General features: G+C 39.3%; 1 protein-coding gene across 1 annotated transcript; it reads right to left on the bottom strand.

The window, feature by feature from the left end:
• Positions 1-304: 304 nt before the first annotated feature.
• LOC101407964 (myosin-8) lies at positions 305-27354 on the bottom strand. The gene is made up of 38 exons (XM_014789502.2): positions 27145-27354; positions 26142-26285; positions 25900-26056; positions 23463-23490; positions 23248-23362; positions 23070-23162; positions 22873-22936; positions 21836-21934; positions 21641-21744; positions 21049-21187; positions 19744-19862; positions 19490-19639; positions 18183-18353; positions 16981-17290; positions 16804-16871; positions 15072-15159; positions 14869-14986; positions 14376-14499; positions 14142-14278; positions 12373-12628; positions 10470-10712; positions 10202-10378; positions 9978-10123; positions 9804-9894; positions 9325-9714; positions 8761-8887; positions 8294-8412; positions 7970-8166; positions 6662-6845; positions 6412-6577; positions 6190-6314; positions 4942-5250; positions 4063-4266; positions 2661-2786; positions 2401-2571; positions 2110-2214; positions 1447-1542; positions 305-454 (listed from the first exon to the last, which is right to left on the bottom strand). Exons 1-38 carry the CDS (start codon positions 27352-27354, stop codon positions 305-307), a joined length of 5820 nt encoding a protein of 1939 aa, XP_014644988.1.
• Between the last annotated feature and the right edge of the window lie 489 nt (positions 27355-27843).

The raw sequence follows: 27843 nt of genomic DNA, 5'->3' as shown, positions 1-27843 counted from the left end.
ATTGTGTGTGGGGAGGGGAGGGGAGGAGATGGGAAAGGAGATGCTGAGTGGTGATGTGGGTACAAAATACTGAATGCTCTGCAAAGCCATATATAACATTAAAAAAATAAATAGCTAGGTGAGAACTGTATTTGAGATTAAATAATTTTGGAAATAAAAAATGACAGTCTGGTTTAATTTATAAGGTTACTGTAGTTTTTATTTACTCAACATTAAGAGAAAAAGAAACGTCATAAAGCAAGTGACTGAAATTAGCACATTTTGTGCATTTCTTCAGCCACTTGGCAGCGTCAGGCAGATGTGTTCACTCTGCACTGAGTTTGGTGTGAACCTCCCGGCTCTTCACCCGCAGCTTGTTGACCTGGGACTCGGCAATGTCAGCCCGTTCCTCGGCCTCCTCCAGCTCGTGCTGGAGCTTGCGGAATTTAGCGAGATTAGCGTTGGATTGTTCCTCCTAAGAATAGAGATGAAATTGTGAGAATTAGACTTTGTGGTTCTCCTTGCACTTGTCACCAAACAGGATTATTTCCTCAACTCAAATAGTTCCGCCCACAGTCTGTTTGCCTTATCTGACTTCAAATCTGGACAGAACTTGTAACTTCAATTACATTTTTCCTTTAAAGAATGAAAGAAGAAACAGTTTGGAAATGGAAGGGACAACCTTATGTCAAACCGATACATACGTGAAATCCGTTTATGATGTATGGACTGGGTGGAAAAGGAGGAGGAGGCCATGTACCCTCACAGAGTTTAGTAAGTAAATGTAAGGTCAAATGATAACTTTGGGAAAATCCCACCTTAAATTTTTTGCCATATATCTGACTCTGGCATGGAGAGAAAAGGAACATGTGGGGCTAGGAAGAAAGTCCTCTGTTGGTTGGACTTATTACCATTTGTGCCTCTCCCTTGCTTCTTTCTTTTCCTTTCTTCCTGCCTACTGCATTGTGTCTGGAAGAAGGGGGAACAACCAGGAGAAGAGAAGCTGGCCAATCTCCCAACATCCTTATTTGCTTCAGCAAACAGGGAGAAATGAACTCTGAGGATAACACTGGTTGTGAGCAAATGAATCAGTCTGGGTAAAAGATTTATGTTCGACTTTTGAAAACACTTGATTTTGTGCATTTCCAGAGGGAGAGGAATTTTGTCATGGTGTTAATTAGATCTTCTATTGTATATTCTTTGCAGCTATCAAGTAAGGTGGGTTATTTGGAGCTTTCTTTTTTTCCCCCTAAAACTTACACATTGTTTAATAATAAAAATCTCCTCTTGAAGTCTTATTTGTAATTAGGATTTGGAGGTAAATTTGTATTTATAAAATCATCTCTCTTAAAATATGAGTGGTATATTCTTACTTTGTCTCCTTTTTTCTTATTAACACATTCTCTTAATACACTTTGTACCCTTAAAGAAGTTTTCATTTTCCCTCAAAGGCCTAAAGATACTTACAGCCTCTTCAGCTTGTCTCTTGTATGATTTCACCTTTGCCTGTAATTTATCTACCAAGTCCTGCAGCCTGAGAACATTCTTGCGGTCTTCCTCAGTCTGGAAGTTTGAAAAAATGATTTGCATTCAACCCAATGAAATAAGCCTACTATAGATAGTAAAATAAATCACTTTGGTAGGATGGTAGGTGGGCCTGGAGTAAACTTGGTTAACTCTACGGCTTCTTTCATAGTATTAACACTTGCTACTCTTGTTAAATGTCCACTATGTGCAGGCACTGTATTAGGGAATTACATACATCTTCTCTAATCCTTACCTTCCTACCCTGGAAAGTAGATGTTATTCTGTTTTATAGGTGATGAAACTAAGGTTGAGAGTGTTAAGTAACCTACTCAAGTTCAAAAAAGTAAATGAGGCCAAACTAGGGCTAATACCAAGTTTATCTGGCTTTAAAATCTGCGTTCTTTCCTCTCTTATGCTATTTTGTAAAGGCCTTCCTGATGTTCCGAGCTTAGTATAGGTCTGTGATAAGCAACTGTGACATTTGCCCCTTATATGTACCAAGTTAATGTGTATCTATTTGTAAGTGCCACATAAATCATCACCAGGTTTTAAATTTCCCACTGGGCAGAAAGTCTGGATATTCTAGAAAGCTCTTCCTCTTACCTGGTAGGTGAGTTCCTTTACTCTTCTCTCGTGTTTCCGCAAGCCTTTAACAGCCTCAGCATTGCGTTTCTGTTCGTTTTCAACCTCTCCTTCAAGCTCACGTACCTGCAACCGAGGAAGATACTTATACGGTTGGTCTTGGATGATATTAATTAGCTCAGGACCTACCGAAGATATTGGGTGGATGTCCCCAGCCCTAGTACAAGGATGGGAGTCAATATGTGGGAAGAGAGAAGGGTAGAGGGAGTGCCCTTTTCCTCTTCCCAGATCCAGAGAGACTGAAATACCCACCCTGGCCTCCAGTTTCTGGATCTGCTTCTTCCCGCCCTTCAGGGCCAGCTGCTCAGCCTCGTCCAGACGGTGCTGCAGGTCCTTCACCGTCTGCTCCAGGTTCTTCTTCATCCGCTCCAGGTGGGCGCTGGTGTCCTGCTCCTTCTTCAGCTCCTCAGCCATCATGGCCGCCTAGTTAGCAAATAAATCAAGAAAATAAGGAAACCTGGTAATGGCAGGTTGTACACGGTGTCAGTAAAACAAATGCTCATCTTGCTCACGTCAGTGATGGCCTTCTTGGCCTTTTCTTCTGCATTCCGCGATTCTTGAATTACTTCTTCCACTTCACTCTGGAGTTGTGAAATATCATTTTCCAGTTTCTTCTTGGTGTTGATCAGGCTGGTGTTCTGTTAAAATTAGTTAGTGGAAATTGGCAGGATTTGCAGTTTGCCCTCTTGGCATTTTACAAATGTCTCACTTGTTGGCTCATGCAAGGGACTAATGACAACATTTCACTAAACTTTAAATATTTGTTCAATGCAGAATAATTATTTGTAGGGTTGGACTTCCTCCCCCCTCATTGCCCCACTATCCATCTGATTTATGCATAAAGACTTCCGAAGTTTGAGAATGCCTATATTGGGGCCGGCCCCGTGGCTTAGTGGTTAAGTGCATGTGCTCCACTGCCTGCGGCCCGGGTTCGGATCCCGGGCGCGCACCGACACACCACTTGTCTGGCCATGCTGAGGCAGTGTCCCACATACAGCAACTAGAGGGATGTGCAACTATGACATACAACTATCTACTGGGGCTTTGGGGAAAAAAAGGAGGAGGATTGGCAATAGATGTTAGCTCAGGGCTGGTCTTCCTCAGCGAAAAAGAGGAGGATTAGCACGGTTGTTAGCTCAGGGCTGATCTTCCTCACCAAAAAAAAACAAAAAAAAAAAAACAAAAAAACATGCCTATATTAATTAATTGCTCTTTCAATTATATTTCAGCTGGACATCACTAGTGTTCTATTCTTAAAAGGCTGGAAATATTAGAAAAGAATAGATTCTTTTTGTTGAGTGCCTGGGACTGGGAGTTTCTCAATTAGGAGGAATCTATTCTCTGTGCACTTTCATGGTTTGCTCCCTTGGAGAATACTGAATTAGTCTTATGAAAACATTACCTTAAAATTTCTACCCAGTGGTTCTCAAAGGGAAGCACTATTGCCTCAATGGGTATTTGGAAATGTTTGGGGGTGGATATTTTTGGTTGTCAAAATGACTAGAGGGTGCTACTCCCTTTAATGTCTGGGCAAATCAGGGGTGCTGAATGGCCTGCAAGGCACAGGGACAGTAAATGCTGAAGTGCCCTTGATGGGAAACACTGCATGGAACATTTTTGGATTTTGGAGTCAGCAGATATCTTCATTCAAGTTTATTTCACATCATGGTTTTCAAAGTAAAGAGCCAAACCTTATTTTTAAATAAAAAAGTAATACCCTCTTTTTTTTGGTAGAAAATCTAAAAAAGACAAATAGGAACACACACATAAAAACACTTATAACCCCATCATCCTAAGATAACTGCATATCCTCCATCCCTTTTAATATACATATGTTTATAAAAATGGAGTACTTTATAATTCCGATTCATCACTTAACAATACACCAGCATTTGTTTTATGTGAGGATCTCACCTGGGTGTGCAGGAGCTGGACGCGCTCACTGGCATCCAGGAGCTCCTGTTCTGCGATTTTCCTGCTCCTCTCTGTCTGTTCCAGAGCGGCCCGCAGCTCCTCGATCTCAGCCTGCAGCAAGTTGGCTCTGCGCTCCACCATGGCCAGCTGCTCCTTCAGGTCCTCGTGGCCCCGGAGAGCGTCATCCAGGTGTAGCTGGGTGTCCTGTTAAGTAAAAATTGTCACTGGACACTCTGAAGAGGATATGAACATCCCGGGAGATGAACTGGAAGACGTACTGGTGCCAGGAACAGGAAATGACAGGCTTGTCATTTGAAAGAACATGAAAATGATGATGTCACCAGCTCAAGTAAGAGAGAATTATCAGAAGACAAATTCTTGTTCTATTTATGCCATGAACTGGTTATTTTTTCATGTGCGAGTCACTGACGTCTATTATTTATGGAGCATTTTCCATATGCTCTACCCGGTGCTTGACATCTGTTATCTCATTTGATCCTCAAAATAACCCCATGAGGTGGGTAGTTTCATTCTTATTTTGTAGAAGTAGAAACAGAGGTTCTGAGAAGTTAAATAACTTGCCTGAAATCAGGCAGCTAGTAAGTGACAAAACTAAGACTCAACCTCAGGCTTATTGGTGCCAGTCTTGCACTTTCTCTCATGTCATACCTTATCTCTGGGCTTCTGTTTGTTCTTGTACATAACATTTCTTTAAAAGTATTATATTCTACATGTATTTAATTTAGCTACCTCCATACTATGAGCTGTATAATTTTTTAAAAGAAAAAAAATGGATGGTTTAACAAGAAAGTGTTTTGAGGACTGGAAGACAGGTAAATTGCCTGACTTATCTGAGTAGTTAAATGTGGACTCATTTACCTTCAGGATGCCTTGGGTGTTCCTGTAGTTCCTCAGGGTCTCTGCAGCCAAGCGGTTGGCGTGGTTCAGCTGGATTTCCATTTCATTCAGATCTCCCTCCATCTTCTTCTTCACTCTCAGAGCATCATTCCTGCTTCTGATCTCAGCATCCAAGGTGCTCTGCATAGTCTCCACGACTCTAATGTGGTTTCTCTTCAGCTGGTCAATTTCCTCATCCTTTTCAGCAATTTTCCTATCAACTTCAGACTTGACTTGGTTCAACTCCAGCTGGATGCGCAGGATCTTTCCTTCTTCATGTTCAAGAGATGCCTTAACAAAATAGTGATCAATTAATAATGGAAAATAACTTGAATTTCTGGGAGTATATTCCCTTGTAAGCCAAACTCTTACTAATATCAGTTTGTGTGATTTTACAAAGAACAGTACAGTAGTTCCAGAAGCCTGCTAGGTGAGTCATTCTTTTGTTTGTTCAGTCATGGGTTATATAGGGCAGCTCTGCAATAAAAGTGCTTTGTAAAGTATAAAGTGCTATACAAATGTTATTCATAGATGTACTAACAAAAATTATATGATTAAACTTATGTGTAGTGAACATGAATTCTCAATCTGTTTTATAAATTAAAATGTTCATGTGTGATATACTAATTCTTGTAGAAATTCTCAGTTTTAAAACATATATTTTTTCTGATTACAAAATACATGTTCATTGTAGAATGTGGGGGCAATGCATAAAAACAAAGAAAAAATCTCCTGTTGTGTCCCCACTCAAGGATAACCATTTTAATATGGTGCATTTTTTCTAGTCTTTTTTCCTATTTGTCTATATTTCTACATAATAAAATTATATTGTAAATGCAAATGTGTGTATTGCTTTAAAAATTACTGTCTACCATAAATACTTCCCCATATTCATTATATTTAATCTTTGTATAAAATTGCAACATATGGATGTTCCATAATTTTCTTAATCTTGTTCTTGGAATGGACATCTCTGTGCTTAAAGCTTTGCCTCCATTTATGATTATTTTCTTGGAATAGATTCTTAGAAATAGAATTGATGGGTCACAGTATTTACATTTTTAAGGCTTTTGATGAGTATTGCCCAATTGCCCTTCATAAAGGTTATATGAGTTCGGATTCTCACTAGCTCTGTAATAATGTATCCATTTTACAGTATGATTGCCCACTTTGAGTGTTTTCACTGATGTCTATCTTTGCTTTTTTTCCCCACAACCTAATAATATGTACCTCTGCTTCCTCTAAGGCAGCCTGAATGTCACATTTCTCTTGTTCCACTTGCTTCTTTATTTTCTCCAATTCATGGATTTGCTTCCCACCCTCAGCAATCTGCTCTGTGAGGTCAGAAATCTCCTCTGTGGGTGAACAGACAAGGGAGAAGTGGTCAGCTGATGGAGACATGGAAAGGTCCTGCCAGAGCTATGTGGGGTAGGGCGGTTCAAGAGGACTCACGCTGCAAGTTCTTATTTTCTCTCTTTAGTGTTTCAAGTTGATCCAGGGATTCCTCGTATGCATTCTTGACCTTGAACAGCTCAGTACTGAGAGAACGGGACTCCTTCTGGGAGGCCTCAAGTTCAGCCTGAGTTTCCTCATACTTCTGTTTCCATTCTGATAGGACCTGAGAAGCAGTAAATTGTCAGCCAATGCAAGGAGAAAGGGAGACCAAGTAAAACACTGATAAGGTTTAAGCAGGCTGAGCCACCTTGTCAAAGTTCCTTTGCTTCTTGTCAAGAGCCGCGCAGGCAGCATTAGATCTCTCCACATCCAGCATGAGGTCCTCCACTTCATTCTGGAGCCGCTGCTTGGTCTTCTCAAGGGAAGCACATTTGGCGTTCACGGCTTCTACATGTTCCTCAGCTTCCTGCAGACGCTGAGCCAGCTTCTTCCTGAAAAGTTAGCCAGGCAGTTAAGGAGAGTGATCAAAAACAGGGGCAAGCGATAACCTCCTTGGCCCCCTTTCATTGTCTTGTTTCCATAATGGCAAATAACATGGTTTGCGTAACTTGTAGCCAGAACTGCTTTCTAGATTGATAAACTGTTTGAAAAGGTCCAAAGTGGTGAACAATTGGATTTAAGTCCTTGGTATGTTATTGAATTCTTAGAGGCCACTGTTAGTGCTCCACTGTATGTGTCTTACTGCATAAGTAATTCAGAATTTTCAGGACTTCTGATTGAGTATAGTTGTGAAGAATGGCCAGGACAATTTTATTAATTGATTTATATATATCATCTCATTCCAAAAAGGATTTGAGGCTAACTAGATATTTTTATTGGGCAAAAATATACTGAACATATTAATTTGCTTTCTCAGACTTTCCATCTCATTTCGTGTACTTTTTCCCTAGAGAACAAGAGCCAGTTTCTTCTAATCCTATATATTTCGACAGTCTCACCAGAGAAAGACATTGATGAATAAATCAAGACAATTCATGCAGTTTAAGCAAAGGCAGGTTTTTTGTTTTTCCTTTCTGAATCACCTACATTCTTCATTCCCAATTGTGTGCCTACTGTAAGGTACAGAAAAGCCTTTATCCCTGATGCTCAAGAAGATCTACTTGAAGTCCCCTTTGGTCTGTACACAGACTAAGACTTTATTTAGACTGACCCTGGACATTATGTATGGTTTGGTGGCCTTCAACATGAGTTTTAAGAGCTCTCTCTTTCTATTGCGATGCTTTAGGTGGGCTCTGGAATTAGAATGTCTCATTCTAATCCCAGCTGTGCCATTTATTAACCGTATGCCCTTGGGTTAGTTGGTTAACCACTCACAGCCTCAATTTCCTCATCTGTAAAGTAGGGATAAGAATAATAATACCAATATAATGTCCTATGAAAACTACATGAGCTAATATAGTACTTGACACATAGTACGCACTCAGTAAATGCTAGCTCCTGCTGTTATTATTACATTATCATCATCATCAACATCATCACAGCTGCTTCTGGGAGTTGCTGAGTTGGACAGCTAAGAAACATGTCATTTTCCTCCCCCAGAGTTCACAGCACATACTTGGCCTCCTCCAGCTCCTCTGTGCGCTGGATGGCGTCCGTCTCGTACTTGGTCCTCCACTGGGCAACCTCGCTGTTGGCCTTGGACAGCGCCCTCTGCAGCTCGGCTTTGCCTTCCTGCTCCTCCTCGTACTGTTCCCGCAGCAGGTCACAGTCGTGGCGGGAGGACTGCAGGGCGTGGGCCAGGGCGTTCTTGGCCTGCAGAAGTACCAGTTCAGTGACTTAAATTCATATATTCAGTGATATTTAATTTACACATCCGAAGTGGAACCTAACAGGACATGTTTAGATTTGATTAGCTAGTAAGGTCTTTGGTAAAACTCACTTTAGTTTCTTCCTCTAGCTGATGTTTCAGCTCCTCAATCTGCTGAGTAGATGCTTGTTTGCTCCTTGAAAGCTGAGAGACTAAAGCATCTTTCTCATCTAATTGTCGGGAATATTCACCTAAGAATAATAGAAGTAAAGGAATTTGTTAATGGCTTAAAAAAAATAAGCCTAAAGCTTTTATATTTATGTATATGTATATATGTATATATATCAAATATATACTTATCTACTTCTCAATATTATTATAGAGCTGGTTAGAACTGGAGATGAAAAAGCAGAGTTGCCAGAGAAGTGTAACAGGTAAACTTGCTTGCTGATTCTTGCTTTTTTTTTTCTTTCTGACCTGTCAGCAAATTCTAATAGTTTGTTTATCCCCCTCTAAAATGAAAGTATTACTGTTTATTCAGAAGCCCTGGAATTGCTTCTTCTAGTACACAATTGCAGGCCTCAGAGAAGGTTCTCCACCTGCTTCCGTCTGCAGGCGCGCTCTCTGGGCCGTCAGCTCGTTGATCAGCCGCTGCTGCTCTTCCTCCTTTGTCTTCAGTTCACTCAGCTGATCCTCTAGCGCACGGCACATCTTTTCAAGGTTTGCCTGTGGGACGTGTGACAATGAAAGATGAGACATTAATGCCGTAAAAAAAAGTTAAAACTTGATTCTTAAAATATTTTTAGAGTGAATAACTTTATGTCAAGTGTGAGTTGAAAGTTTTGGCACCAACTCTGTGGAGTGTGCTAGGATTCAAGCATAATGCATAATGAGTGAGTGAGTGCATAATGTCCCTAAAGTGGTCACTGTTGGGGCCCATTCCTTTGTCCTAATGAGACTGATGCTTGCTTAAAGTGGATTTTGAAATAATCCTAATGGGTCATATCCATCATTTAAAAAAAATGAAATAAAATGGAATATATTAGAATAGAAAATATTAGATCAGTGCTATAAACTGCCTGCAAACAATGTTTAGTGACAGAGAACAGATGGGTGTTCTTACAGGTTATTAACTACTCTCATTCAGAGATGGTATTGGGTACCTTGGCTTTGGAAATGGCCTCTGCATTACTGCTAAGGTCATCGATCTCCATCTTCAGCTCACTCTTCTCCTTCTCCAGTTTCTGCTTGACCCTCTGCAGGTTGTCTATCTGCTCCCCAAGTTCAGCGACACTGTCCCCGTGCTTCTTCCGAAGAGCAGCTGCCGTGGCTTCATGCTGCAGGGTGGCCTCCTCCAGGTCTCTGCGCATTTTCTGGAACTCAGCCTCCCTCTTCTTGTTCATCTCAATCTGGGCTGAAGTCGCCCCACCAGCTTCCTCCAGGCGCTCGCTGATCTCCTCCAGTTCCCGGGAGAGGTCGGAGCGCTGCTTCTCTGCTTTGGCCCGGGAGGCCCGCTCTGCCTCGATTTCCTCCTCCAGCTCCTCGATGCGGGCCTGAGAGTGACACAAGCACGTTAACATAAACTCATCTCAATTTCAGGTTTTTTGTGGGTGCAGAAAAAAATGGAGGTGAGATGACTCACCTGCAACTCTTTGATCTTCTTCTGTAGTTGAATTTCCACTGCCTGCTTATCTTCAATTTTGCTTAGCAGATTGCTGATTTCAAATTCTTTCCTTCAGACAGAACAACAAGACATCTTAGTACCTATATGAGTTGAAAGATGGAATCACATAAAATTTCTTTCTGGAGTTCCTACTTTTTAAGTTTTTCATCAAGTTGCTGTTTGTCATTTTCTATATCCATTGTGGATTCTTGGGCCAATTTTAGGTCACCCTCCAGTTTCCTCTTTGCTCTTTCTAGATCCATTCGAAGTTTCTTTTCTTGCTCTAGAGACCCTTCAAGCTAATGAGAAAGTAAAATTTGTTAAAAATTGAAAGTATATTAAAAAATCTTCCAAATGGATATTAAAAATACACTTACATCATCCACTTGCTGCTCTAGCTTGGTTTTAGCTTTGGTCAGGATGTTGACTTTGTCCTCTTCTGCCTGCAGGTCATCCAGGGTCTGCTGGTGGGTCTCTTGGAGGGCCTTCTTCTCCTTGGTCAGCTTAGCGATGGTTTCATCCAGGCCTGCCATCTCCTCTGTGAGGTTTTTCACCTTGAAAAATTAAAAAGAAATGATCTCTGCAATAAAGCAGCTTAGTTGGATGGCAGAACGTCTATATGGGATAGCAGAATGTGATTCATACCTTATTTTCTGTGGCATGTTTCTCCTTTTCAACCTTGGCCAGTGTCAGCTCAAGGTCATCAATGTCTTTCTTGAGTTCTGAGCATTCGTCCTCCAGTTTCCTCTTCTTGGCCGTCAGCTCAGCATTGATCTCTTCCTCTTCCTCAGCTCTCTCAGTCACCTCTTTGATTTTGGCCTCCAGCTGGATTTTGTTTTTAATCAGTTGCTCACACCTTTCCTCTGCATCAGCCAAGGCGTCAGCTTCCTGTGGAGAGATTCATTGAAGATATTTAGAGAATTCGTTACTTATTTTGAACTTGTTCTTTGCATAAAATAGTAGTGTTTACTGAATTCTGATGAATTTTTCAATATGAGTATAAATTAAACTTAACTGAACATTATTACATGGCCTGGAGAAATGCAGCTAATTAGAAGTGAGACTAGATTTAGAAGCAAATTAGTCTGAAAAATTATTGGATTGAAGCAGTTGGCTATTTTAAAAAGTAGTCTGTGGAAAAGTGGAAGGATCAAAGGAAGCTTGGGTTCTTGTCCCAAATTTGCCTCCAAATGTATGACCTTGGGCAAATGGCTTTATTCCTCTTATTCTCAATTATCTCATATCTAATGAAGTGGATTGGAATAAATGATTGCTAAGAGCATTTCAGGTGTAATATTCAAAGATTTTGACTTAGATTGGTTAGTTTTGATTTTGATCATTCCTTCCTTCAAACAGCTAGTTGCTAGATTAAATTTAAAAAAGAAAAGAAAAAGAACTTAAATAATTTTACACCTATCAATACATTTCCATGCAACATTTTTTAATACACTCAGAACCTTCCTGATAGTCCATAACAGTGGTATAATTGTCTAAAATTTCCATTTCCATTATAAGAATTACCTCTTAGTCTCAAAATGAATTTTAAAATAGATAGGAACATGTAATTTTGAGAAACTATATAGCTCAATAAACTTTTTATAAGTGACTAAAGGACTCAAATAAAAATCAGTTCAGCCACTAACTTATTAGATTACTCTGGCCTGGGGAATTTCTTTAACTTCTCAGTTGTTGTTTTGTTCATATCTTAAGTTTTTTTTTAAGTGGATGATAATGGAGACTTCCTAAGGTTCCTTTGCTTTTATTTTTAATAGTGATACACTCCACAGATACTCACTGACTGATGATAACACTTATGAAACGAGGCTATGCTTTTGGGAAAATGTAACCTTCATATAAGTGAAGTTAGAAGGAAAAGTTGAAAATTTTAGGAAAATTATCCTCTTCACAGGTTTCTTCATTATGTTGTTGGGCTTGTTGGACTAAGAAATGGGAGGTTGTGTTTGGCCAGAGTGCTGCTGCCAAACCTACCACCTACTCTGATTACAACTCCATCCTGAGTCAATAAACGGAGGCCTTAAGAACTCGGGATCTCTATCAAAGGAAGAATCACAGAGGGCACTTATCTCTGCCTCACACCCTGGTAGTTAATAAATTTATTGAGCTAAATCTCGAGGGTTGGGGAAAGGAGATATAGAGAGAAATAAGAATAACTGTCTTTCTTGATTTTAAATACAATCTCATACATTTGCATTCAGAAAACAGGACTATACTTTTAAGGCTGGCATGAAGCAGGTAAGGCAAATGGGTAAAATGACTAAGATTTGGGGATTTGCCTTTAAATGGCTTCCTTCATGGCTGTTAAATTTGTGATATTGTTAAATAAATTCTTCAATCTTTCCTTTTCCATTTGTAATTTGGAAGTACTTTTGCCTTACTTCCTCATAGGAATATTGAAGTTAAGTGAAATAGGAAAAAAAAACAACTTGAGATTTTCTTTTTCAATAAAAGGCCATTTGTAAATTCAAAGTTTATGTGATTTCTAGAAAAGCTTCTGTAACTTGGTGCATTCAGAATATAGAGTACTCACTGATTGAACCTGGAGTTGCAGGTCATTTTTCTCTTTCAAGAGAGTGACCATTTTCTCCTCCAGTTCCTTTCTTTTTGCCTCTGACTTGGCGAGTTCATCTTTGGTTTTCTGAAACTCTTCCTTTATGGTGGCCATCTCCTTCTCAGTCTCCGCACTCTTGAGGAGGGGCTTGATCTTGAAGAAGAGTTTCATCCAGGGCCAGTGCTTGACGTTCATGAATGCACGTACATTATACTGGATGCAGAAAAGGGCTTCTCTAAAATGACAAAAATATCAGTGTAGATTGATCCATTAGAGACAATATTATTGCTATTGTTATTTTTTTACACACAAAGTCCTGCTTTAATGACTCCCCCCCACATATAAATGATATGTCACATTTTGTATATGTTATATGCAGGCTTTGTACACAAGCACACATGCCCTTACACTCACACTCATGGTAGTCCTCAGTATAACCACTTTGCTAATGTGTACTGCTCATATTGAACAATTCTCTCTTCTCAAGTTCCTATCAAATTAGCAAAGAAGTTGACTTTAGAGGTGGAATACTTTGCATGTATGAGCAACACATACCATTCTAAGATCATCTGAACTATTACAATATTAGTGATTTGGGAGTGGATGTGGCAGTTGTAAGTTGATTGTGATGCTTGGCCATCGGCATCCAGATGTGAACCGTGAAATGGTATAGGTTGTTTTCTGAATTGCCCAATCTAAATTGAGCTTATGATTTGTCATATTTTCCTTGAAGCTTTTCCTCTTACTTTAATCACCACTAGATTATCTACTTTGTAAACTCTTTTTGTTAGCTTCTTCAGATAGTGTACTGGCTTTTCTCAGATTCCTTCAAATGCCTCATTCTTACCTGCTCAATTAGTTTGTTAATATTCATAGGGTGTTTAGCATGGATTGAGCTCCAAAATTTGTTTATTTAAATAAAATTTTAAAATAGTCATAAAAGATACCCCTTCTGCAAACTATAGCAATGGACTGGCAAGGTTTGACTACCTTGTAGCGATGTATACATCTCTTCAAGCTTGCTAAAATGGAAGTTCTATTTCTATAGGTCTACTTTATAAGAACCATAAATTTGATAAGGCAGATATTATGACACAAACTATAATGTAGGCACGTGGAAAAGACTTGGGAACACTGATAATGCAGACCTAAGTAAGTAAAGATGAGCAAATGAATGCAAAATCTGTGTGTAAGGACAGGGAGTGCAGTAGTGCTGGGTGGATAGAGCTTAATTAGAGAAAGGACGAGGTTAATTAGAGAAAGGAGAATGGAAGTTTTGAATTCATAAATAGATAAGTTAGGATGAGAGGAGAAAGCTTGTGCAAACATGGAAATAGGAGATAAGCAAATTGTTTAGCCTGGCTGGCAAAGGCTGTGTGGGTGGAAATGATAAATGAGGTGGTGCATAGAGAGGGCCTTGACAGCCATGCAAGGCAACTTGGATTTGACATGGGAGACCATGGGGAACCACAGACTGAGATATGGTGTGATGAAAATAGTGCTTACTGCACGTTATTCCTGCAGCTGTGTGTGAGATGGACAGAAAGGGAGAAATTGGAGGGAGGAGAGAAGTTTTGGAGGGAAACCAAGTGTGAGGGGTTAAGCAAAGGCTGACGTGTTGTAAGAGTGAATTCTGAACTGGGTGAGAGGCTCATTTTAACTACAAAATGAAAGAGTTAGTGAATGAGGAAGGCTGATTTATAGTCCCTAAAGGACCCTACAGTTCTGATATTCTGCATGGTTGTTACCTCCTTTGCAACATCTTCTGATATTCTACCCTCATTAGGAATCCCCTACAGACGGCTTGAGTTCTTGTTATAATCTGGGCCAACTTTTCATCTCTCATTTCCTCCAGAAGACCCAGAAGGCCAGCTTTGAAGAAAACCTGCATAAAAGGAGAGTCACAAATCATCCCTATATTATAGGAGACACAGAAATGGCAGAAGGTACTTGGGTCATGTGTAAATAAATAATAGCTATACCTTTGTATGTCCAAATTTATATTGGGTGTGATCAATATCAATAGAGGCAAGAAGTTTCTCAGAAGCCTTTTTGCTGTCAATGAACTGTCCCTCTGGAATAGCACTTGCATTTAAAAGTTTGTATCTGTTCAGTCAAAGAAAGGAAGAATGATTAGGAAGATGTGATCATATATGAGAACCAAATGATACCCAAAAGAAACATCAATAAAAATCTCAGAGAAAGAATAAAAGTAGAAAATCCACCTGTCCTTTAAGTCCAGGTAGTAAAAAATATGACTTTTCTGTGGTCTAATGCATGCTCCTTCCTATTTTTAAGAAATGCCACTTTTTCTAACCTGTTATTCTGTCCTACTGCCATAAGACTATATTATTTGGCTTCTTAATTTTATAGTATTTACTAAGCAAGATACATGAAATACAGTGAACAAAGGACAACAATTAAGATGATTAAATATTCACGGCATTCAGTGAAATACTACAAAGAGAGACTGGCCTTTGTTTAAAATCCCCATATAAGATTCTGCTTGGGAATCCCTTCCTGCAGATGCGGATGCCTTCCAGCACACCATTACACCTCAGCTGGTGCAGGACAAGTTCATGCTCCATGGCCCCTAAAAATATATCAGAGTACTTACTACTGGGCTCTGAATTTTCAGACTTGTGCCTGTTTGATTATTTCACGCTGTTATATCTTACCAGGAGTTTTGGTTTCATTGGGAATGATACACCGTACGAAGTGAGGGTGTGTGCTCCTCAGATTGGTCATCAGTTTATTTAAATTTTCCTAGAAAACCAGATAGAAGGGACTTGATGAGAAAGTTCTATTTCAGATTGCTTTTTTAGTAATTATATGGAACAAACCTAGGCACTCTGTTAACTATTAGGTATAAGTCTATGAGGCTTCAGTTGCTCTCTATTTTAAAGGTCTCAAGAGTTCTAGCATGCCACCGAAGCAAAAGGCCAAAGTGTTGGGAAGAAATGCAGCTCTCCGAGGGATTCATTTCTAACACCTAGGATCTATCCTATAAACAACCTGCACATTCAGTAGCCTTGAAGCACAGGAAGTGTTCTCGACCAGGAATCAGAAGACAGAAGACCATGGTCTCGCTCTGCCCCTAATGAGCTGCTTGATTCTGTAAAATCCCAGAGTCTCTCTGGGCCTCATCTGAAAATAGTCAAGATTACCTCTGAGGTCTCTTTCATCTCTCTCAGTGCTAATACTTTTCACAGTAGTCGTTTACAGTGGTAACCTAGGTTAGCACTTGTCCCAGCTTTTGCCATTGCTTCCTCAAGTTTATTATTCCCTGGGACCTGTAACCCCTTGTTTTGTGTTGTTTTTTGGAGAGTCTAAAATCATGAGACTATATAACCTTGTGTGGGCGGATCTTGTGTACCTGAGAATGATCCATAGTCTGAAGCATCTGGGGGGAGTTATTCCAGAAATAGAGCAATTGGGTATGATGGATGATGATATTTTACTCGACCATAGAAAACTCACATGTAAATATTTCTCAATATTTCTTAGGTATACTCTTTGAGAAAGCAGATTCGCCCCCCCCATCTCAGTTAACCATTAGAAAATAAACAAAGTGATGTGAGTTTCTAATCTTGAAAACATATACAAGGATAAGTTGATGAAACTACAGTCTATTTGGTGAGATATTGCAAATTGGTAGTGAGAAAGAAAAAGAACAGGGCAGTTTTCCTGTTTAGGTCATAGATCATAGGCCATAGGTCATATGTACATTTTAGTTTTAAAAGGTATGAGTCTTAGCCATACAAATTCTGACAAAGCAGCTATTAGTCCAAACATTTTGTACATTCCCCTTTAGAAGAGCCAGTTTCTAAGCCACCTAAGAAAATCAGATTATTTGTAGTAAGACTATTATTATTGTTATTTTAACCTCAAGAAATATTTTCTAGCTTAATCATCCATCTAAATCACTAGGCTTGGCTTTAGATGATTTTCAGCTATTACAAAAATTAAATCCACCTCAGAGGACAAAGATGTGTTTTGGTGGAAGGATGTCCTAAAGAGTGTGTCGGGCTCATTCTCAAAGTGGAACTCAGGAACATTCTCAAAGGGCAACATTAGTGGAATAAAGATACGGCCTTCCACACAGAGTCTTGACATTCAGCTATACTTCTTTAAAAATGAGCCTCATATATAATAAGAAAGCTTCTAAGGACATTTTGGCAGTCCTGAATATTATGAATATTATCATCTAATGAGATGATCATAATAAGGAATAACGGGTAAAGCATCTGACCCTACAGGAGAAGTGTTGCTTTGGCTCTACCCTGACAAGAGTGAATATTTGAAGTGATTCCTATTAATATTCCATTCCCTCCTAATATATTCTAAACGCAATAATTATGATAATTCATAGAAACTGAGTAGGTTTTTCGAATTAAATTTGTACTTTACCCTGAAAAGGGCTGACACAGTCTGGAAAGAAGAGCCCTTCTTCTTAGCACCTTTCTTTGCGCTGCTGTCTGAGGTAAAAAGAAAACGTATCAATTAAAGTAGAATCCCAGAGGCTGGAATGATATGTGAACATTCTGTGGGAATAGGTTTAATTTAGATGAAGAGCATAGAAGGTACCTGCTTCAGCACTAGCATATGTGGAAAAGAGACTGGCCAGAGTCTTCATTGAGGACTTCTGGTACAGCCCAACCACGGTATCATTCAGGGGGTCCTTATTCTTATCAAGCCAGCCAGTAATGTTGTAGTCCACAGTGCCAGCATAGTGGATCAGCGAGAAGTGGGCCTCGGCTTTGCCTTTGACAACCTTGGGCTTCTGGAAGTTGGCAGACTTGCCCAGGTGCTGGTCATACAGCTTGTTCTTGAAGGAGGTGTCTGTGGCCTTGGGGAACATGCACTCCTCTTCCAGGATGGAGAAGATGCCCAGTGGCTGAATTCAGAAAAGTAGACAATGGTGTCAACCTACCTTCCCTCAAAAGATATACATAGTGGCTATCATTTGATCGAATTATGAGCACTCCCAATTAAATATATGTATAAAGTAAACCAGGGTCACAGCTCAAAGAAGTCCTTTTATTATCGCTAGAATGACTTTTTCACCATTCTTTCTCACGTTCAGTCCATAGCATCATTTTCAATGAAAAGAATAGCTGGATACAAACTCCAAATGTCAGCACAGCATGTGGGGGCGATTTGTTAAAATGTTCTGTATTTATCGCACTTTTTTCCTATTGATTTATTGTTAAAGTTTTATTTTAATATGAAAAGGCTTTCTGACTTAGAATGAGGTTCACTTTACATGCAATAATTAAAAAGTATAAGCAACCCAAAACTTATTTAAGACATTTTGTGTATTTAATCTCCTCAAAGACAGTCATGAAGAACCATAAGCAATTGGACTTCTTGACTTCAAGATTATCTTTCATATAAGCCCCAGTTGTGTTACCTGTGCATTAATTTTTATTTAGAAAAAAGACTTTATTTCTGTTGCTGACACTTGGATCAGAATGGAGATAGATTTAGCACTAATGAGGTAATTGTTCTAGTGAAGCGGACCATCTCAATAGAGTTTTTAGTGCTGCTTTAAAATTGGATTTGAGTCAATGTTAGAACAAAACTGGGTAGAACAAAATCAAACTAAACACTCTCTGATCCTTCTTATGTAAAAGTTGAAAAGAGAAAGTTAATTCTAAATAGTAAGTAGTTTTCTAATTTGTTCTGATATCAATCTATTAAAGATTACAGGAATACTTTCTGGAGTTGCTAAGACACTTGGAAAAGTTATCCTTACAGTTCAGCCTTTCTTTAGAAGTCAAACAGACCTTCTCAATGAGCTCAATGCAGGCAGCCAGGTCCATCCCAAAGTCGATGAACGTCCACTCGATGCCTTCCTTCTTGTACTCCTCCTGCTCCAGCACGAACATGTGGTGGTTGAAAAACTGTTGCAGTTTCTCGTTGGTGAAGTTGATGCACAGCTGCTCCAGGCTGTTGAACTGCACAAAACAAAATTTCCAACATTCAATGGATTTTTATTACAGTAAAATTCATTACTGAAAAAAATCTTTTGTTGAAAAAATGTGGAATATAGTAATGAAATAAATTTTAATCTAATTGTTGTTCTTTCAAAAATCCCGGGAAAAAAATGCTTATTTTTGACATGACCTTTTTTCATGAATTCTGGGCATTATTAAGGCCGCAGATGTCAATCACACAACAAGGGTTCTGGTAGAATCTACCTCCTACCTCCTCTAAGATTGCACAGGCATTAATATACATTAAAAGTACAAGCGTGATCCTATGAGTTATGGTTCGGATTTAAGGGTGAAAGTAATTTATTAGAAAGCCTCACTTCTTTAATTACCCCCACTCTCCAATTCAAGATGAAAGTTCATGTTTTCACTTTTGGCTGTCATGTTATTAAGGAAAGCTTATCTTAAGACCTTGAGTTGATGTACAAAGTGAAATTAATAGGCTAATTTCTCTTCTATTCATATCAAACATTTGGCAAATCCCCTTTGTCAGATCTGTGAGAGTAGGGATCTGATGTGGTCTAGGAGTGGAAGATCTGAAAGAATCTTTGTAATAATTTACATCCTCATTTTATAGATATTGAAGTTGATGCCCCAGAGGGGAAATGGTGTGTGTCAGGTGAACCTGGAAGAGCAAAGACTATGAACTGTGTCTGTGCTTCTACCTTTAGGCCCTTTCTCCTCCGTGGGAGATGCCTTGTATAGGGACCAAAAACTACAGATCTGCGTTCCTGTCCTGGCTTTGCTTTACATGGTGGTAGGATCTTTAGCAAGTGTTTTAATTTTCCTGCATCTCAGTTTCTCCACGTGTAATTAGCAGTAATATTAATTACTCCTTTGTGTGTTGTTTGGAGGTTAAATGAGGTCACATTTTGAAGTACTTAGTATAGTGCCAGAAATACACTGACTTCTCAATAAATGTTAACTATTATTATATTCTGTTATGTCATAGGTATTTTGGAGGTAACTCTTGTTCTAGGTGCAGTGTTGGAGAAAGCAATGTGGACACTACATATGTAAATGAATGATGATAATATCTAGTTTATATCAAAGCCCAAATTGCCTTCCTCCCACTTTTTACTAATATAAAGATAACTGACATCAAAGATCTCAAAGCCAGCGATGTCCAAGACCCCAATGAAGTACTGCCTGGGCTGCTTGGTGTCCAGCTGCTGGTTGATGCGGGTGACCATCCAGAGGAACATCTTCTCATAGACGGCCTTGGCCAGAGCACCTACTGCATTGTACACCTTCATAGACAAAGTAATGATTGTTGGTGTTATTAAAGGAATAATGTTCCTTGGCACTATTAAAGGCCTGGGATGTGTGAGATTCATTGAGGTTGTGCACTTACCTGCTGCACAGTCTGGCCTTTGGTGACGTACTCATTGCCAACCTTGACCCTAGGGTAGCAGAGGGCTTTGAGCAGGTCAGCAGAGTTCAGACTCTGGAGATAGGCTGCCTTGTCAGCAACTGCAGAGACACAATTCAAGAAATGTTTAATGGCGGATATCCTCTTTAACCTAATTTTTCCATTTTCCTCCAATCCATTTTCTTTGTTATTTAAATAAAAATATTTAATTCTATAGAAGATCAGATGAGGCTGTCTCTACATTAGAGCATGTATTTGCTAATAAATGATTAATCAGTTACACTGGCTTTTGGTGATTTATTGCAAGCAGCTTTTGAGAAATTCATCAACAATAAACATATGTTCAGTGTTTATGGAAATACTGTATGTAAGGCAAAACCCATAGTCCCTGTTCTTAACACACATTAGGTGTAGTTGGAAGGGTAAGATAAATACATCTTAATATTCACTGTTAGGGACAGGTAAAAGTCAGAATATTTGGATTCTTATCTCAGTTTTGGTCCTCCCAATTTCATCTCATCGCAACAGTTTCTTTATCTGAAAATTTGGGGATTAAATTTCACTGCATGATCCCTACAGAGTCCCTTTGTAGAATTCTGTCAATGACTATAATGTAAATGTCACATGTCAGGTACAAAAGTAACTGCTAAAAAGCTTAGAGGTAGGAGAGAGAACTTTAAGCTTGGGAGGTCGGGAAAGGTTTGAGGAACAGATAATTTAGCCTCCGTGGTAGGTCCTGTATGTTCTATGTTCTTTCGTACATAGAGTGTATGATTTTTCTTTCTTAGTTCCTTTTTAATCTTACTTGCTAGACTCTACAGGTTTATATATAGACAACACACACATGCATACAGATGTCTAGAGACATCCTTCACCCCTAGCACTGTGTTTCGGCAGATCCTGTGTTACCAGCCACCAGGCTTACCTAGCTAGTGCTGAAATAGACCAGTATGCCAACTTATCTTATGTACCTACCTGCCATTGCCAAGGTAAAGCAGGAACACTGTTCCATTTCATTCTCTCTCTAGTGATCTGGCCTCAGATTGTGCTTTTTAAGGTATCTCCTTGTAAGTGGCTATTAGGGTTCATTTTAACTTATTTGGGCTGGATAGAAATGATGGAGATAGGGAGATGCAAGGAAAGAAAAGAGGTGAGGAAAGGATGCAGTGTGTGTAAATGTGTATATGCCCTTCAGAAGTCCAGCTACAAAGGAGATAAGAGTTTAGAATAGGTTTTTTTTGTTGCCATATTCTCTAATTCAAACCCAGATGGAGGTTCATTTGGTACCTTCAGTGCCGTCTGGCTCCGCTTGCTCCTCACGCTGCTTTTGCTTGAATTTCATGTTCCCATAGTGCATTACTGCCCCTGTCAGTTTATAAATGGATACTTTCTCTTCAGGAGTAAAGCCCAGGATGTCAATGGCACTCTGCCAGGATAGATGATAGGACAAAGGTTAGGGCAGAAGAGACTAACTTATTTAGGAGAATTTATACTGTATCCTAAAGTAACCACACCTACAGTGGATTGTTATTGTCATTCCCATACATAATGGATTTTTAATTTATTTATTTATTTTCTTGTCAGGAAGATTAGCCCTGAGCTAACATCTGTTGCCAATCCTCCTCTTTTTGCTGAGGAAGATTGGCCCTGGGCTGACATCTGTGCCCATCTTCTTCTACTTTAAATGTGGAACACCTGCCACAGCATGGCTTGATAAGCAGTGCGTAGGTCCATGCCCAGCATCCAAACCTGAGAACTCCCGGCCACCGAAGTGGAGTGTGCGAACTTAACCACTATGCCACTGGGCCGTCCCCCCCATAATGGATTTTTTAAAAAGTGTGTGTGTGTGTGAGAGAGAGAGAGAGAGAAAGAGACTTACATCAGTGGCCATCAGCTCTTCTTGGTCATCAATGCTGGGGACTGTGATCTCCCCTTGACTGATGAAGGCATAGTCATATGGGTTGGTGGTGATCAGGAGCATTTCTGGGTATGTAGAATTCAGGGTATATGTTTTACATTAGAAGTTATTAATAAAAATATTAATGTTCATCTGTGAATTTAAGTTCTTTCTTACCAATCAGATCTGGCTTCTTATTGGAAGTGATCTGATAAAAAATATGGTAGCTTCTTTCTGCCTTTAGCTGGAAAGTAACTCTAGACTTTTCTAGCAGATCTGGAAAGAGAGGGAAATAAATATTAAATTAGAAAAAAAATCAGTGCTGCTGAGATTTTAAATGAACCGCAGTGTCTTTGCTAAAATTGGGGGCGTTACAGTCAGCTCCATTGAGATTTCAACCTGATGATTGATCCTCTTGGTGCTACATATAAGAATTCCAAATACATATGGCAATTGCCCAGCGTTCTCACCATCAAGAGCAGAGACCAAAGCACACCTGCTTTAGTAAAAATAAACTTTTCACATGGAGGACTCGTGACCTCTGTATTGTAATTGATTCTTTTTTTTTTTTTCCTGCTGAGGAAGATTTTCCCTGAGCTAATGTCTGTTGTCAATCCTCCTCTTTTTTTTGCTTGAGGAAGATTAGCCCTGAGCTAACATCTGTGCCAATCTTCCTCTATTTTGTATGTGGGTCACCACCACAGCATGGCTGATGAGTGGTATAGGTGAGATCTGTGCACGGGATCCAAACCTGTGAACCTGGGCCACTGAAGCAGTGCATGCCCAACTTAACCACTATGTCACATATCCGGCCCCTGTAATTGATTTTTAATATCCCCACCTTCCTCAGATCACCTCAGACTCTGTGGTGAGGGGCTACCTTGGAAACACCTACCAAAGCTCAGATGGAGAGCAAATCACAGAGATGTATTTTAAACCTATAGGTAACTCATAGGAACACGTAAGTAGCCCTAGTGTTTGTCCTGGAAAAAATGTCACAGTTGCTTCTGAGGCAGGAATTCCAGAATGCGCTACAGAACCATCGGTCTGAGATTGAGGTAAATGGAGCCCACAGCAGGTTATGGATAAGTCTGGCATTAGCTCATGGGCAACTTTGGCAGCAGGCTCAATACTCACCAAGTGTTGCAAAATATCCCTGCAAATGAAATCACTTGTCTCCCTCTGTTTTGATTTTTAATGGTCCTGTTACTCACATGTTTCAATATCTGCAGAAGCCAGCTTCCCTGTAGTACCGAAGTGGATTCTAATGAATTTACCCTTGAATAAAGAAAGATTATTTAGTATTAAAAAGTTGAAGCACATAGAGAGAGGCAATCGAAATGATACTTTGGACATGGCTATTCTGGCACTTAAGGGCAGAGAAGACCCCTCTTGTGACCGAGAGACTCACAAAACGAGAAGAGTTGTCATTCCTCACAGTCTTGGCGTTGCCAAAGGCCTCCAGTAGGGGGTTGGCACTGATGATTTGATCTTCCAGAGTCCCCTGCAAAGGCAAGAGCAGGTCTCACAAGTGGGCTTGGGAACTTCTTACCTGAGAGCCAGAGTCTGACCATGGCCGTCAGACCCACCTGCATTTTGCCAGTAGTAGGTTCCTCCTTCTTCTTCTCCCCAGTGACTGCAATTGTTGCAAAGTACTGGATGACACGCTTGGTGTTCACAGTCTTCCCTGCACCAGATTCTCCACTGTCAAACAGAAACCACAGAAGAGATGAGAAGTGCAGCTCACATTGTCAACATCAAAGACAGTCACCACAAACCAGAGAAGAAGAAAAAAATCACGTACGTGATCAGGATGGACTGGTTCTCACGATCTGTGAAAGAGAAATTAAGATCATCAGTTAAAAAAAATGCACATTCAATATGAAGATTATTGAATCATGTCAGATCAAACACAGCTTGTTCTTTTTAAGATTTTGAAGATGTAACCTATGATTTTGGTTTTGCGTTTAGCCCCCAAATAGCACTTGCCTCTTGGAGTAAAATCTGTGAAAATGAGAGGTGAAGAATCATTTATTTCTTTTTTGTATTTTATTAATTTTTTAAACTTTGTAATGGGAAATTTCAAACATATACAAAAGTAGAGAGAATAATATAAAGAGCCGCCATGGACCCATCATACAGCTTCAACAGTTAATATATTATCATTTGACCAATTTTATATAATTTATAGCCCCACCCCAGTCTCACTGGATTATTTTAAAGAAAATCCCAGGCATCTTATAATTTCGTCTGTAAATAATTCAGTAAGAATCATAGAATTTTGAAGTTTTGTTTAACAATTAAGAAGCTGAGACCCAGAAAAGAATAAATGACTTTTCAAATAATTACATAGCTTGTTAAGATCAAAGATATTCAGGTCTTTTGACTTCCAATTTATATAGTTTTCTGCTACCTGGTGTCCTCCCAGTTCTTAATATCATTAATTTGGCTGCTGGTAATATTAAATAAGGAAAGGATCTGTAATTGTAAATGTTTGCTTTCATTTACTTTTATTTTCCTTTTATATATATTTCTAAATAATAAAAACAAAAATTGTCACTAGTTACATGAGCGATATGTTGGATTTATACCAATTTTCTGATTTGTTACATCTCTAATTCTGTACTGACAGATTATAGATTTTAGAGAATTCTCAAATGTAAAAATCTATTCAGAGAAATAGATACAAATATGGATGTTATTTAGATGTAGATTTTAGACTTTACAGAAATTTAAAGTTCTACTCAGGGAAGTAGATACAGAATTTGGAACATAGATTTTTTTTTTTCCAATAGAAGAAAAATCGTGAAAGATCATATCGCACCTGGTGGGAGCATAGGTAAGAAACAATGTTCTTGTCTCTTTTGGCAATGCTAAAATAAGATTAACCTGGTTAAATGTCATGGTTGTGCATGGTTTTATATGAAAATCATGTTTGGGGGCCATAAGTAGCGTTGAATTTGAAGCAGCCCCAAAGCCTGGGGAGTGGGGACCTTGGTAGAGGCGGTGGTGTACAAAGCACTGTAAACGCAGCTGCTGAGTATTAAAACCTTTGAAAAGAGCCAGCATTTGGGTAATTTCTGGAAGGTAGCTAGCTTCTGTCGACAACCAAGGAACAGTTTACTGGCATGAGATCCTTGTAGAACTGCTGGCCAATCTGTAATAGAAGATTCCTACTCTATTCCTTTCTCTTCTCTCTTCTCCTTTAAAAGACAATTTAAAAACAAGTGCAACAAAACCAACAAATAAAAAACGAAAAAAGAAGAAAACCCTTTCAGTTTCCAAAATGCCATGGAAAACAGGAAACTCAGTAATTTAGAATATTTCCAAAGGCAATACATTTGGTGTGTGAAGATAAAAGATTTTATTGCTGTATTTGGGCCTATAATGTGTATCAAAGCTGTTTGTTTATGCTTTGATAAGGCAGGAATAACAGACTTTGAAATAATTTTTAAAAAATATTTTCAAAGAAAGAGATTTTCATCTTCTTCCATTCTAATAGGAAAATGCTTCAAAATCTTTGGGAGGAAAGTCAGAGCTCTTTCTTCACTCAGGTTCTACCCCAGAGGCTGGCAATATTAGCTGTGTTATTTATTTATTTATTTTTAAAAAATATTCTATTTATTTATTTTTCCCCCCCAAAGCACCAGTAGATAGCTGTATGTCATAGCTGCACATCCTTCCAGTTGCTGTATGTGGGACGCGGCCCCAGCATAGCCGGAGAAGTGGTGCGCGCCCGGGATCCGAACCTGGGCTGCCAGCAGCGGAGCGCATGCACTTAACCGCTAAGCCACGGGGCCGGCCCAGCTGTGTTATTTAAAGGTAAAGATTTCACGTAGCTTTCCAGCTGTGGCTGGTAACCATTTTCCTTCATTGCTGTGCATGTTGATATTTTAAAAAATCTATTTGAACTTTTTTTTCTATCCAAATTAGAATGTAAAAAATATAGGAAAGCAACAAATATGTTTACGGAGGTCTGCTAATTGTTTCAGCTAGGCTTCTGGTTACTAGCTGGCTTAGCTGGAACAGGTCAGTGAACTCAGTGAGTTTCATTTTACTCATCAATAAAATGGAGATTGTTGCTAGGAAGAATATATGATGCATTACGGCTCTGAAAGTTCTTTGAAAACAGTGAAGCCCTATGTGACTGCAATGTATTATTATAATCACGGCCCAAAATCTGTTTGTTTGTTAAAGATTTTATTTCCACATTTCTGTAAATAGATGGATCACTTACTCACCAGTCAGCATGAACTGATAGGCGTTGTCAGAGATGGAGAAGATGTGGGGTGGGGCCTCCTGGCGTTTTTTGCCTCGGTAGGCAGCCACCACCTCAGGGTTGTACACTGGCAGCCACTTGTAGGGGTTGACAGTGACACAGAAGAGGCCTGAGTAGGTCTAAAAAAATCAAAATATGCAACGTGTGGATCTTGTTTTTACTCAGAGAGATAGATGGAGTAGAGAGACATTGAAGAGTGCTCACATAGATCATCCAGGCTGCATAGCGCTCTTTGAGGTTGTATAGCACTCCAGGCTCATGTAGATGTGTCATCATGGCCATGTCCTCAATTTTGTCATATTTCGGAGGGTTCATAGGGAAGACTTGATCTTCCCTGACAGTTAGAGTCTGGCAAGTAAAGTAAGAGACCAGTTTGTATTAATGGTTGGAGGTAGGGTTTATGTTTATCTGTTTGTTTTGGTTATAAAACTAAAATTACAGACACTTTCCATTATATTATTCAGTGTCTTTTAAATAAAGGCATGAAAATATATTCATTTCAGAGTTTGATGCTAAGAAAATCTGTTTCTTACGATGAACTACGATATTACCTTTTTATAAAAATTTTTTTCCTTCCACATTCCCCTGTCCCAAGTTTATTTATCAGTTTATATCCTTTTACTCTTATTTTCATAAGTTAAATTTTTTATTTTTCCTTGCCATTCATTGCAAAAAACTTAAATTTGGGAGGAAGTAATGGGGATATTAATACATTGTTTAACTAAGTAAATGATAATTCTTCTGATAGGAGAAGCTAGTTTTTTTTTTAATTCCAAGAACAATTTATTCTGCTAAAAGCCAGTGTGATAAACTTATTTGAGCTGATACACTTATTTGAGCTGATAAACTTATTTGGTGGCTGAAAAGGCCAAGACGAGGATGACATTTACATTTAACTAGAATCTTTTCAGAGAAGCTAGTTTTTATTTCTCCCAAGTTTTGGGGATTTAGACTGAGAAGTGGGGAATTGAAGGCAGGTGGTAGAGGCTGATACTAGTGGGTTGAAGTCCTGTGGGTGGTTGGGAAGGAGAGAAATGAAGTTATTGCCGAGATTTCTTTTGCCTTCCAAATCTGATGTCCGTAAACAGACTAGAAGGGAGCTTGTATCGGCGATAGGCTCAGAGATTCCTCGCAAGTAAGACTTCAGCTCCAAGTGAGGAGACAGAGAAATGAAATGAGAGTTTTTTCTCCTTATGTTTGTACTTACTGCTCCACCTTCTGTCTTTACAGTTACTCTCCCTCCTTCCTTGCTTTGTATGGTGCTCTTCACGTAGGATTCCTTGGGCTCCGTGACAAAGACTGATGTTTTAGCATCAAAGGGCTTGTTTTGGGCCTCAATCCGCTCCTTTTCCGATTTTCGAAGGTAGGGAGCGGCTTCTCCAAAAACAGCCATCTCAGCATCCGAACTCGCACTCATGGCTGCGAGTTATTTAGCAGAAGATTCTGCCTTGGGGAAAAAATGGAGGAGAGGTAGAAATAGAAACTGGGAGTTATACATGTGAGCTAGAATTTGAAATGACAGAAATGTTGAGCCTCCATTGCCTGGGCTGTAACTATTCTTCCAAGCTGTCTTCTATGTGTTCTTACACAGTAACACGAACACAGGACTGGTTTGGAATGAGAAATAGTAATTTGAGGCTTCATTTTGGGACTTTGAAAATTTCCTTCCCAGATTGCATCTATCTTGATCCTCAGGGCTAGGTACCTACAATTGAGTGAGAATCCTTGCATGTTTTAATCTCTAAACTGTAACAATATCTATAGCTAAAACTGTTGATGGATTGTTTTATAGCAACTGTCATTCTTTAATCCCCACTTTTCCTTCTGCAGAACGTTTGCATCTGCCGTATGCTAGGACAGTGATATAGTTAGGAAGGAAAGTTTGTCTTGTGTGCAAGTGAAGGAG

The sequence above is a fragment of the Ceratotherium simum genome, chromosome 16, assembly GCF_057802395.1.
Source record: "Ceratotherium simum simum isolate JZ-2026a chromosome 16, ASM5780239v1, whole genome shotgun sequence".
NCBI classification, from domain to species: Eukaryota; Metazoa; Chordata; class Mammalia; order Perissodactyla; family Rhinocerotidae; genus Ceratotherium; species Ceratotherium simum.
The sequence above is the reverse complement of the archived record's forward strand: the minus strand, read 5'-3'. Positions and strand labels throughout refer to the sequence as shown.